General features: G+C 43.8%; 1 protein-coding gene across 2 annotated transcripts; it reads left to right on the top strand.

Annotated features, from left to right (window-relative positions):
- The first annotated feature begins 3,079 nt into the window (after window positions 1-3,079).
- On the top strand, window positions 3,080-13,748 carry TMEM125 (transmembrane protein 125). 2 transcript variants are annotated; one of them, XM_035122612.2, is made up of 2 exons: window positions 3,080-3,335; window positions 10,763-13,748. In XM_035122612.2, the coding sequence occupies exon 2, from the start codon at window positions 11,064-11,066 to the stop codon at window positions 11,733-11,735; it is 672 nt and encodes a 223-aa protein (XP_034978503.2). In that variant the 5' UTR covers window positions 3,080-3,335; window positions 10,763-11,063; the 3' UTR covers window positions 11,736-13,748. The 2 variants fall into 2 exon arrangements, with proteins under 2 accessions (XP_034978503.2, XP_034978505.2); XM_035122614.2 differs by having other exon boundaries at window positions 3,080-6,930.
- The last annotated feature ends 68 nt before the right edge of the window (window positions 13,749-13,816 follow it).

The following is a 13,816-nucleotide window of genomic DNA, read 5'->3' as shown; positions in this document are numbered from 1 at the left end:
CCTGAGAAGCAGGTTGCTATTGACATAGGGGACAATATAAAAAATGGCATTCCCTAGGATATGTGGGGTCCAGGCTGCAAATGACTTGATGGGTAAGCATCAGGGCGCTGAATGGAAGTTGGAAGCATATTGGCAGCCAGTGAAAATGCAATAAAACTGGCTGACTTTTGTTTGCAACAATAATATGCCCTCTGCTTTTCTGATACCGACACTGACTGTTCTGTAATCTAATCTGCTTAGTAACATATCCTTTTCACAACACAACTATTTGTTTTCTGTCCTCCATGAGGCAACAAAGCAAAAGCACTTCAGCAATTTATGGTGTGCTGGTGATAAGCTATACCCTTCAAGTTATTCTTCCCTGACTTACCAGAACAAGACTCTGCAGCACCCTGGGTCAAGTAGGTTCACTATTCTCTTAATTATTTGCATTTACGAATTAAAAGCCTTCTGAAATTGACCAATAATCTATGTTATATGGGTAGTTGCTGTAACTGCTTTAGAAACTTTTAGAAGATCAGCAGAGAGGATTCCTTAACAAGGCAGATGCTCTTCAGAGTAAGCTACATGTAATGCTTTCTATGAACTAATTAATAATATGCATGTCTACAATTCCTAAATCATTCATATCCCATGTTCTTCCATACGTCCCGCACTAATTCTTCCGGCAATGACAGCGGATGTGAATCAATCTTTTTCTTGATAATTATTAGGTAGCTAGGAGTGATCTTCCTCTGACAGGTGCTTAAAACACTCCCTAATAATTTAGCCTTTGCTCCACAATGGTGCAATGCTGCCCTCAGGTGAGAAGTTTTTCCCATGGTGCACGCACACACAGGCGCTTCAGAAGATGTAATTGGAGAGCATGTCAAAAGGAGTGGACTCTACCCTGATCAGAGAAGATTGCTGAACAACCCACTGCTGACAAACCATCTCACCAAGGGACTTTGGGAGTCTAGAACTCGCTGGAAAATTACTCCTAGACCAGAGGAAGTTCATGGAACAGAGGCAGAATGGCAATGTAGGTTTTATTGGATGTTTTAGCTATGTTTACTGTCATGTCTTGGATTCTGAGGCAGCATAACAATCCTTTGTGCTCATACCATGCCTGCATCACAAAGTAGGGTTTTTCTTTTCTTTTTTTACAAGAAGGTATGTTAGCATTTTTCTTTGTGTCAACATAGCTATGAAAACCATGCTTTTCATTCTAGTGCACACTTAGTCTTCATATTTCACCCAGTGTTTTCCAAATAAAACTTACATGTTTTTAACAGGAATCAATTCACACACTTTGTCTCCTGCTAAAACATACCTGTTTAAATCAGACAGTATCTCTAGAGGAGGGGAGAGGGTAAGTATTATACTGTATACAGTTGTGCAAATCGGTAGTCAACCAGAAGAAAGGTATTGAAGACAGGGTGGGAAGTAGTACCACAGATTTACAGAAGGAAATGTGAATTGTCATGCACATAATCAGGCATTACACCAGACAATTTATGTTGCAAGAAGCCTACCAGAAGTTCAAAAAATCCAACTGAAGATATGACCATTGTCACTTATAGGAAAGGAATATGTGCTATTGTATTACACTCGGGTAAGGGAAGACACAATAAATGAAGAGAGGGAAGAGTAACAGAATCCAATAACTCGGCATGATTTAGAAATCACATAACCTGGAATTGTGACTTTTTGTCAGGAACGAGGTAGGTAGGAAATGTGAAGCCAATGGAAGACAGGCCTTGCAGTATGTGATGGCAATGCTAGGCAAGGTAGGGAGAAAGAGGAAGAAAAGCAATCCTAGACTGCTGCTGTCACCATCAGCCACAAATCTTTTAGCACTCAAAACCCTGGTGGCACTTGATTTGACCGTGTGTTGGGTATGCTAACAAAATGGACAAATAGTGTGACCTGGTGAGAAGATGGTTGCTGTTGGCTATTGTAGAGTTCATTTTCAAGTCTGAACTCTGACGTGAGCTTGCTGGATGACCATATGCATGGTTCTCTATCACATTTCTCTATAAAATGGAAATAACAATACCACATATCATAAGCTTTCCCCACCCCCACAATAATGAAGTACAGGCAGTATTGGCGTATTGAGATAAAAATATGTATTCAGTCAAGCCTTCAACCCCATGAAATGCAGGGCATTTACAAGTCTTAGAAAATGTATGCGATCTTCTCCCCCCAAAAAACTGAATGTTGTGTTGCACCATCTATATTGAGTGTCCCATAGCAATGGTACTTGCCTATCCACTCAGTATTATTTAAATATACCTCTGTATGCTGAAAGGATTTGGGAACATTAAGTTAATGGGTAGGGGGTGGAGATGGTTCCTAGTCTCTCTATTTTGTTAATCCAAAAACCAAGTACCGGTATCTTGTTTATTCACTTACTTTATTTTGATGGCACCATCGTGGGGGGAAAGGCTTTGAAGGTGTAAGGGGTTCACTGTCCATCAAAGTCTGATCCATTCATTAGCCAGTATTCCACAAGTCCCTACTCTTTTAGAAATGATTATATTATACTATCCTAGCCATACCATTACTACTTAGACACCAAGGCCTCGAGAAGATCCTGCCCAGTCAGAACTTCTTCTCTCAAAGGCCAATAAAATGCTTTGCTTTAGGCACAAAGAAAATGCTTTGCTAAAAGAAAAGCTCTCTTTTCAAGAAGTCTGAGGAAGATTCTTATCTTCCTGACAGGTGCACAGAAATGCAGAATGGCTGTGTTTCTTTCCTGGCACCACCCTGCATCCTAAATGGCCCCATGTCTCTCTGCTGCCCCTTAGCAATAGTCAGAATGTGACTGCGCTGCTTAGGGGGTGGAAATGTGAACCCGTCTGGCAAGGAGCTTGTCTGGTGAGGGTTAACACCGAACTCTTTCAACCTGTATTTGCTTACCTCTGCCTGTATTGTATATCCTCCTGTTTCCCTTGCTCCATCAGCCTTCTTATTTCCGCTTGCCTCAAGCACACAGTCACCAGGCTGGAATGCTTCCAAGGACAACAGCAGGTTGTCTTTCCATCCCCGCCCTTCTGGAGAATGTACCTGTCTGGGCAAAGGTCAGTGTATGCTATGAGCCTATCAGACGCAGCACCTGAGCTAGGACAGGCAGAGGAAGGAGGTGGGACTTGCACCTGTTGCTTGACAGGTAGACGCAGGCAGGGAGGGAAGAAGATAGATTTTAATTTTATCCTCGGGCCACAATCTGAAAATTGTCCCATCTGTCAAGTCTAAGAGCAGAAGACGATACCAGCATCCTGGCAAGTCCGAGAGCTTAGGCAAAAGAAACAAGACTTGCTACAGCATCTTCTGTGAAGAATCAGCTTTAGGTGAGTGAAGCTGATGTCCCTTCTAGCAATTACCTGTACCTGGTTGTCTCCACTACATACTGTCATCTTCCCTTTCGGTCAAGGCTTGGAGTGGGATTGAAAGCTCTTCAAATTCCACACATACACACGGCTCGTCCCTTGTTACCCTACAACTATGTTTAGTGGCATTCCTGAGGGATTGCCTTTTGCTCAGATACTTTCAGGATATGGGGATGTGTGGAAAGGAGATGGGGTCTTTCCTCAAAGCTGCTCTTCCTCTGATCACCACCACCACCATTATTTTAATTTCATTTAATAATGGCTTCCTAGGAAACATCCATTGCAACTGCGAAACTGCTAGCAGATTTGCAAAGCTAAGCAGAGTCTAGTATGGTTTCATATTGGATGAGGGGCTGTGTGTTGAGATTCCTGCATAGCAGAGGGTTGGACTAGATGATCCTCCGGGTCCCTTCAAACTCTACCATTCTGATTCTATGCTCTCAAAGTGCCTGGAAACATTCCTCTACGTCTGCCCTTGTTCAGTAGCCCCAGAGACTTAGCTGTGATTCTTGCATAGCAGAGGGCTGGACTAGATGACCGTTGGGGGTCCCTTCCAACTCAACAATTCTACGGTTCTAAAAGCAGGGAGGGATGAGAAGGAGTGTGAGAGGTCCTCTCCCATATGGGTTAATGCTGAATAGCTGACAATCCAAGCTGGCTGTAATCCCTTCCTGGCTGCAGGCAATCCAGCAAAACACAGCAAGCAGTGTGTTAGAAGCCATCGTGTGCCAACGGCAGCACAAATCCCAGGCAAGTACCGCTTAGAGCACACAGCTGCTCTTTTGCCCTGCTTGGCATATAAGTGACGTGGATGGAACCATGGACTTGGATGCCTGTGCTCATGAATCCACAGGGTACAAGCGGTTGTTCCTCCAGGAGTTCAAACTTCACACACAGGTAGAATGGAAAGGCTTGTGTGGTGCACGGAGAGGGTGGGGGAATTTATTCAACTCTTCCTGGCCCTCCTACAAGTCACTGAGCTTTGATTTCTGCATCAATGCAGCCTCGGCTGGCAACGTGCCCCGAAGAAGCCTGTTCTCCTTATGGTTTTAACAGTGATCTCATGCTCTGTCCCTGATAGAGAGCGGGGCTTGGCCTGACACGGTCAGGCTGTGTCTGGATCAGGCCTCTCCCCTCTCTGACCACCTGGTTCTGCCAAGGCAAGGCTCAAGTAGCCACTGATCTAGATGTTAAGCAATTGGCCAGAATAAAGGGGAATCTGTTACAAGAGGAGCAGGGACTTTTAGCCATCCCCTTAATTCCCTGTAAAGTAGTGGTACTTGTACTGAACATCTTCCAGATCTCTTAACTGATGCAGTAACAAGAGTTTAAACTGGATTTTAAAGATAGCCTGGACCCATGCATGTTTAAAAGTTTACTCAGAGGCAACTCCCACTGACTTCCTAAATAAGTGTGCAGCCTTAGATAGTGGTGGATTTTAACAGTAAGATGCTTGTATGATTAGGCCTCACTTCCCTTTGACCCCATGAGCCACATTTCCTGCTTATACTCAGTCCTGATAGCTGACTGACTGGTGCATTTTGTGCAGATCTCTGGCCCCTCTGATACGATGCCTTGCCTTTTCATCCATTTTTTACATTCCTCAGCAAAAGGGGATGAATAAACTGTTTGTAAGAAGGTGGATGCCGGAGGAAGAGTGTGCATGCCTCTGTTGCCAAAGCAACAGGGCAAACGTTCCCTCAGGCTGGGATGCACGATGGAAGTGCCTCCCATTGAAAGGAATGCAATGCAGAGACAAGATATGCAGGTGTCATTTCTCTAGACTGCATTACTTCCAATGGGATGCGCATCTCAAGGTGAGAGTTTCTCCCCCTTACCCCAGTGGCAGTACAGGGAAACCATGTTTGTGAAAAGGCACTTTTAAAAAGGATAAAAGAGGATGAAGGTAAGGAATTTTATTTATTGCGGAAACTTTCAAGTGGCAGCTTTTACAGTGAAAAATCGTAACGAAAATGCATCATAGCATTGTGTTGCTCTGCTTTTAGTATATCCTCCTACCAGTGTTTGGTATTTCCCCACCAAAGATGTGTAATGGTAAGAGAGTGAGCTGATGCTTTATCGTGCAAGAAGCTTTAGGCCTAAACTCTGCCAGCTTAGACAGCGGGATGCAAAGCTCCCTCTCCACAAGGGCTGTCTTCAGTCATTCACATTGCTGTGTACTCTATAGCAGGAGCGGGGAACCTCAGGCCCAGGCACCAAACGCAGCCTTGGGACTCTCCCTAAGCTACACCCCGTGTGGGTACTACCCCATACCTTCCTTCTGTGCTTTTGCTTGGCTGGACTGTGCCCTAGGCCTGTCTTGATTTATTTTGTCTGGATGGGAGATGGAGAGATGTGTGTACTTGTGGAATGAGGCCTACCTATTTGTTGTTCCATCCACTCTTATAGACTGCTTTACTATCCAAAACACCTCGGAGAAGTTTACATACACAAGAAGTACTGTTAAACCATATTGAATGACAACACGACATAACAAAATACATAAGAAGATACATATCCTAAAAAGGTCATACGCCTCTGCCCCCCACCTACTTTTGCTTCTGGTCTTGGCCACCTCTGGCTTGTGGCCCTTGGGCTGTACAGTATAAGGTTCCTTATGCTGCCCTGTAAGAGGAATTGGGAGCCTGTGGATCTCGCCATTTCCATCAGTCTCGTGGGATGCCGTGAGTTGTAGCGCAACATCCTGTGAGCCACCGGCTCCCCACTCCTGCTCTAATGTCACAAATGGTACTATACTATACAGTACGTAAAATACAGGTCAATCCTATGCAAAAGGTAAACAGCAAGAGGCTGAGTGGCTTGAGAAAATTAAGGGGCAGCATGCAGATTTAGCAAGCACTGCATTTACTCATGAAAATTATTCTGTTTTCAGTTCTGTTCCTGCCATTTTCAATATCCTTCTAAATAAAGTTTGTAGCTGTAGAGGCTGCAAAGATATTCCAAGGTCGCCTTGGCAGGGATGCACTTGCTTGGGACAGTAGCATTTCTGTCTGTTAATGATGGGAATACTTAACAGCCATTTCCCGGAGATTCCCTGAAGGGAGAAGTCAGGAGAGCAAGGTGTTAATGTGTGGTTACAGGCAGTGACAACTGATAAATGGTTTGCATCTGAGCAGTGATGGGGAGGAAGTCACTAACTACCGGTACAGAGAAATTCCTAGAACCCCATCCAGGTCTCCGTTCTTCCTAGACAAAGACTTGTGTCTCAAGGGTTAAGACAGCCTTGACGCAAGGATCTATTGTTCAACAAGCTGGAGAGCCAGTTGGTGACAAGAGGCAGATGCTGATGAGGGACCATGTGAGGCTGGTGCTGTGAATGGGGCTTTATTACTGTGTGGGATCCCTGCCCTCTGCCACTATCCTTGCTGCCAGCACCAGAGGCGAGCACAGCTCAGCTGAGGGATGTTGTGCCAATCTGATCCAGGAGCCCTAATGCAGCTAAGCTTTGACGGACAAGGCTGGTACTCATAGAAGACAGGTGCATCATAGCACCAGGGGCAAGCTTGCTATGGGGAGATCCAAGACTGCAGCACCAGTGAGTGGAATCTATTAGAATTGCTGGAAGAGGGGGTCCTGCTTATGAGGGGCCCATTGACGCATCCCCATTGGGGCTGCCATATGTCCAGATTTTCCTGGGCATTATTGGGATTTCAAAGGCAGATTGGAGATCTGGGGGGAATTTCCAAAAGGTGGCACTTTCTCCTGGATCTTAAGCAAGTCAATTTTGGGGTCTTCAGCGTGTCCTGGTTTTTACTTTTTGAAATATGGCAACCCTAATCCTCATTGGAAATGGGGTGTCATTGCGAAGGCCCCCATGTGGAAGATCACTTCAAAGAAGGATCTTTTATCAGCCCTGTGGAAGATGGAGTCTCATTTTAAGTATCCACTGGGAAGAAGCTTTACTGCAGGGGTAGCTTTAATGAGGTCCATCAATTTAGCCCTTGTGGTCAGGTGTTGAGAAAGTGTAGCAACTGGGGCTACTAATACTTTTTCTGAAGATTACTAGCTTCTACTATTTATTCATTATGCTGAATACCCTGAGCATCTAAGGAACCAGCTATTTTTGCACATATTGCATGTATTAAAAATTGTGCCTTAATTTCACGGAATGATCACCAACTCTAGTATTATACAAAATACCAAATTTCCCTTTTTTGTTTTCCAAACCATTCTTGATTTTTATTGATAAGACGTTATAACCTAACTACTTACAACTTTCCAGCTGCCTACTCTGCATACTGTAGACCTACATTCATAAGCTGTCATGTGAAAGGTATTGCATATTTCTGCTTACTTTGGTTGCTTTTTTCTGCACAAAAACCAGGCCTGTTATCTTCCACTAAGATTCATGAGGTAGGCAGAATTTGTACAGGAGCAATCCTGGTATTTGGTACTTTGATTTGTCTTGCCTAATAATCTCTAGCAACTGATTTGCTTTTCTAGGTGTTAAGCGTACAGAAGCAATATTTATCTTTATTGCATGGTAGCAGGGTAGGATACATGACAAAGGTATTCTTCTTCATGCCATTCCCACAACTTTGCTCCTAAACAACCTTGTGGTTGCAGTCTTGTAACAACTTGGTCCCGTATACCTGAAGGAGCGTCTCCACCCCCCATCGTTCTGCCCGGACACTGAGGTCCAGCTCCGAGGGCCTTCTGGCGGTTCCCTCATTGCGAGAAGCCAAGTTGCAGGGAACCAGGCAGAGGGCCTTCTCGGTGGTGGCGCCTGCCCTGTGGAACACCCTCCCATCAGATGTCAAAAAGGAAAATAGCTACCAGATTTTTAGAAGACATCTGAAGGCAGCCCTGTTTAGGGAGGCTTTTAATGTTTAACAAATTAGTGTATTCTAATGTTTCTGTTGGAAGCCGCCCAGAGTGGCTGGGGAAACCCGGCCAGATGGGCGTGGTATAAATAATAAATTATTATTATTATTAACTTACCTGGGAGTAAGCACAGATGAACTAAATATGCATAGACAGATTTTCATACTGCAAACTTTAGCTGCTACTGACATCTTTCCTTTCTTCTTACAATCACTTGCAGTTGTGTTGGCACACTACAAAAATCTAACTTCTCATTGTGGGTTGCCCCTGGTTTTAGCTGGCTCTTTTGAAGCTTTGACTTTGTGCTGTTGTTTTATCTGCTTTTTTATGTTGTGATTTTGCCTGAAGTTTTAAATTACTTGCTTCCCATGGATATTATGAACAGCTTTGAAAACCACAATGGCTGAAAAGTGTTTTGAAAATCAGTTTATTAACAATCATCTTGAACCATTTGCATCATCTATAAATGTTGTTACTTTGCCTCACATTCTCTCCAGAGTACTAATGAACTAAAAATCCGCAAAGTAGGATATGATGATTTAAAAATCATATGGAAATCCAGCTCTCTCTTTGCCTCTTCAAGCCCAAATCTATTTAGCCATCAGTGCTACTTCTCCAGCATACAGGCTTTACTTTCTTGAACCCCTGGTGGTCGTGACTTCTTTGGGTTACATTAGGCGTGCTATTGTACCAACAAACCTTACTGCACTGCTGTGAAAAGCTATAAGGCTATAAGGATGTTACTGTTTGGAAAGCAAACACCTCTAAACCCTTTAATCTATTTCTAGACAAAGTGAATCAACAATATACAACTTTTTAAAGATTTCAGTACAATTTTGTGCTGCTCCACTATAATGGACCAAATGAGAAAGACCCTGTATGGGAACATCTTATGCCCTTTAAAATCAAATGTGGAGGTTGTATGTGTGTGCATGCGCATATGTATGCAGACTTGCATGGTTTGGGGTTTTTTTGGCCAAACTTTGACCTGGCTGAAAGAAAGCCTAGTAACTAGTTTATCCTGTTTCCAGCTACCTCCTGCCTTTGGAAACCTGCTGCAGAAGAGGGACTGTAAGCAACATATTGGGAGAGGTGAATGGAGGAGCAAGGCAAAACTGCCAAGATCCCTTGTTATTTTTTATAGCAAGATCCCTTGCTATATTTATAGTACTGAAATGTGTTTTGTATGTTCTTAGAGTTGCAGTTGTGCTGTTGTTTATTATGCTATTATGGAACTATTCTTACAACAGTTGGTTTTCAGATGTGGTTCATTTTTATTTCTTGTAAAATGGTTCTTTTGTGGAAAGGCAGCATACAAATAAGATGATTATTATTGTGATTTCAGCAGTTCTGGATTTAATGCAAGGCCATCTTTGGCCCCGATCCAGAGAGTTATTCATAACAAAGTGTTGCATGCAACTACTACAAAAATGACGTAATAACCAAATGCACTGGACCAAGAAAGCAGATATGTACCTATGTTCAGCAGCATCCAGTGCTGAAAAATATACATGTAAAGTGGATTTCTCCATTTGCTATTTCTCTCCACACACAATAAGACCCTGTGCAGGTTTCTGTACATGCAAAACAGCAAGAATACCCCTAAAACAGATTAAGTGAGAGAGCTGCATATTTGTCTAGAGAATCTTTGTTCAAATATGGAGGGGCATGGAAGCAGTCTTCTGACAGTTATTTAACATTGACTGGAAAGTTCTGAACAGTCTTGGATAAGGTGTTTTGTTTTTTCATTGCTTCTGTGACAGTAATATGACTGGAGGATGTCTCCAATGATAAAAGCATATGATATCCTGTATATTTTAAATATGAAAAAATAAACTAAAGGAAGAAATCACAAAACTTGGATTTCTGCTTTGGCTACCCACCCTTTACCTTTAACCTACTGAAAGAACTGCCCAATTCTATTTATTTTTCCATCTCTCTTCTTTGTGCTGTAAGCAAAGCTGGGTGCAATTGCCTCACTCTAGCACAGATGTTAACACAGAGAATAGAACTCAGAATCCTGAGGAATAACAGCATTCATCTTTTTCAAAATGATTCTAAGCACTTTGAAGATAACATTGTCCTCAAGATGGGTGTGCAGCACATGGTAAAATCAATAAAGGCAGAGATGAGAACCGCATTTCCTGTATAGTTTTGGAGCTTCACTATGACAGAATGATTTGAATTCTGCAAAATGAGAAAAATCTGTCCAAATGGTTTGTTTGTTTTCATATGGATAATTCAAGTGCAAATTACAATTTACTTATGAAAGCAGAATTCTGCTTTTCTTGGCATGCGGAGCTAGGGTTGGCAAAGTGCAGAATTTTGATTTATTTTCCTAAGGCATGGACAGAACAGCCCTGCCCATAAAAAGCAGGTTTTACTTGCATGGACATTAGCTGACCCCAGAGGGAGTGGCATTTTCCTCGTGACTCTTTTTTTCTTTGGAACTCCGGGAGTGGAGTTTCAAGGGAAAGGAGGTGGATCCCTCTCCTCTCTAGAGGCAATCTTCATTTCGTAACCTTTTGTCATTTCTTTTTCAGATATGTGCCAGGATCCCCGTGAGCTTGGAAGCAAATGAGCTACAAGGCTGAAGCAGCTTTTCACTTTTGGCTTCAAGAGAGAGGAGTCCTACATTTCTCCTGTGCTGCACTTGTGACAGCATACAGTAATACACGGGCTGCAGGCTTTTGGCTCTGGCACTGCTCCCTCACATAGGAAGAAAAAGTGACGGGTGCTGCCCTCTCCTGCTGGGAAATGTCACACCCATCCAGGCTTGCCAGCTGAAGCGGCAGCTCCATCTGCCCGACCCACCTTTATGTAGGAGCCAATCCAGTATCCACCATGCCTGAATTAGAGCCGCTGGGTGTGCCCAGACCCCCAGCCAATGCCAGCCGGATCCAGAGGAACATCCTGGAGGAACATGTGGAGCTATGGTGGTTCCAGGAGCCCAGAAAGTCATTTGTCTGCTATGGGGTAGCTGTGGCTCTGATCCTTGCCTGTGGGGTAGGTGGCATTGCACTGCTCTATAGTACCAGCAGCCGCTCTGGGGAATGGAGGCTGGCAGTGGGCACAACACTCTGCCTACTGGCGCTCTTGGTCTTGCTGAAGCAGCTGCTGAGCTCAGCCATCCAGGACATGAATTGCATTCGCAGCCGAGAGCAAGTTGCACTGCTGAAGAGCGGTGGTGCCTCGGACTGTGCCGTGCTGCTGCTGACAGCCCTGGTGCTGCTGGTGTGTGGCACAGTCCTCACTGTGCTTTCCACCACCAGCGTTGGCAGCAACCCAACTGCCCAACGCCCCTTTGCCAGCATGTTCGTCAGTGGCATTGTGCTCACAGCCTCTGGAGCTATCATCCTGCTCAGCCTGCTGCTCTATTTGATGTGGACTTCTTGTTGCTCAGCTGTACCTCCGAACCGGGGCGCTGGGGACAACAGCAACCTTTTCACCATCTCGGGACACATCTCAGCCGACCGGCAGCTCGCTCCTACCTCTAGCACAGCAAATCTCATTTAACCCTCAAGTAAACGGCAGGGTTGAACTCTCGTATTGGACTGGCATTTGCACTTTACGACAACCAGCCTGGCCCAGATGCGTCTTCCTGTCTTCAGCAATGTGCCGGAATTTCTGCTGCTGAGCTGTGCTGCCAAGATAGCAGCCTGGGCTTGTTGGCCAGAGACCACAACACATAAAGATGTTTTCGCTACTGAATGCTGGGAGATAAAAGGTGTGGAAACAGTCATCGTTCCAAAGAAAGGCTTTTCTAGCACAATAGTGAAAATGGTACTAGAGGCTGTTCAATTTGGATAGTTAAGAGTGTCTCTCTCATACACAAACATTCATTTCACTAATTAGTTCCCCCAACATTTCTGAAGTGGCACCAGGCATTACCCCAATCTCTTAATGTTTATCTTTGCAGCCCCAAGGTCTACTTACTTTTACAAAAATGAATGATGCAATTATAGGGAAATGGACTTTGGTGCCCAAATCTTGTTTTTGTGTGGTGTGATTGTCATTATCGTGGAATGCATACAGTTCTGTTTTGAATGGATAGTTACATGTAGGATGAGGGAGAACTAAGCTGCATGGAGCATATCTCCAAACAGTTTTATTGTCCTCACCGGAACAGTGAAGACAGTGGCAGGCATGCACCCACACACCTTTACTAGCCTGATAGCAGGATACCTGGATGGGAGTGACATTTCCTGGCTTGAATGCCCCTGGATACTCAGGGTTAGAAACAAGACTGGAAACTGATACCAGGAATGTGTGCATGTATACAAGATGAGCATCAATGTATGGATGGCAAATACAGCTGGCATTGGGGGACTTAGTTCATAGAGTATGAGGAATTAATAACTACTTTGCTTACTCAAGAGACCTCTCTGTAAGGGAAATCACCAAAGTTAACAGCATATATTATGGCCATGTAGGCTTGCTCTGTCTGTCAGTTTCCATCTAGAGCACCTTCCCAAAAGGTCTTCAAGTAAGACTCACATGTGGATACAAAAAAATCAGTGGGTACAATTTATTTTATGACCACAACTGTGCCCAACTGAGTTTCCCCACACTAATGTAACAATATCTCTTTAGCTTGACCCAATTCTTAACTTGAGGTGACCCCCAAGCCCTGATTTATAAAGGAGCCCAGAATCCACAGACTCTGCCCTGAATGAGTTGATGCTCAACAGGCAGAGCAAGGGGCAGTATTTGCAACAGCTGATATAATTCTTTTAAAGGGCCGGGATCACTGAAAGGCTTATAATAGAAGCAGAAGCATGGCAATGTCTCCCATGATATACTACAGCAAGGCAGAAGGCTACACCTTCACAATTTGCCCTTATACCAAACACAAACCATACAGGGTATGCCATCAGTATGCCAATTGGAGAATCTAGGTATTCTGTACAAAGAAACTCCAGATTCTGCACTCAACAGTAAATAATGCAAATTAGGCACAAGTTAATGTTTGTTTTTTTCATTCCAAATACAAAATCTCAAGTTTCTTTTACAGGAGATGTAAGGAAATGACATGTGTGAAATGTTATGGTGGTAGTGAGGTCACCTACAGAAGAAATGAGATGCAAGAGATTATTATTATTCTACTGCAGTGTGATGCAGCAGGATACATTTGTCTCATCCATTAATGCCTCTGTCAGCTCCCCCAGTGCTGTATCTAGGGAATGATGATGATGCCTGGGTCAGTCTCCCTCCCCCTTTTAAATCTCATTTGATCATGTGTGCACTGAAAACCAATGTGAAATAAAGTATAGAAATTGTAGTGGGTTTGTTGCTAGGAGTGTGGACTACATGCAGTTATTCACCAAACTGGTTCAAAGCCCAAACTTAAAAGTGCACCTATTATTCAGGTCCAGGTGCTGTCATAGCAGATTTCCTTAGGATACCTTAGTGAATATGTTGGCATCCCAAATAGACCATGTTTCCATGTCCCCTGCCCTAGGAGCCCCCACACTACAAGTGCCATCAAAGTTGTGCTTCACAAGTCCTCAAAGAAACCATCTGTGATTAAACCTTAAGGTAAAAACCCCACTTTACAAGTCCAAGACCCCAAAGTCATATTCCTGTTCTTTATATCA

Source organism: Zootoca vivipara, chromosome 7, assembly GCF_963506605.1.
Source record: "Zootoca vivipara chromosome 7, rZooViv1.1, whole genome shotgun sequence".
Lineage (NCBI taxonomy): Eukaryota > Metazoa > Chordata > Lepidosauria > Squamata > Lacertidae > Zootoca > Zootoca vivipara.
Note: the sequence above shows the minus strand (reverse complement) of the source record. Positions and strands in the feature narration are given on the sequence as shown.

Excerpts from the sequence above, each read along its gene's own strand:
- TMEM125 (XM_035122612.2), top strand. The coding sequence starts at position 11,064 with ATGCCTGAATTAGAGCCGCTGGGTGTGCCCAGACCCCCAGCCAATGCC.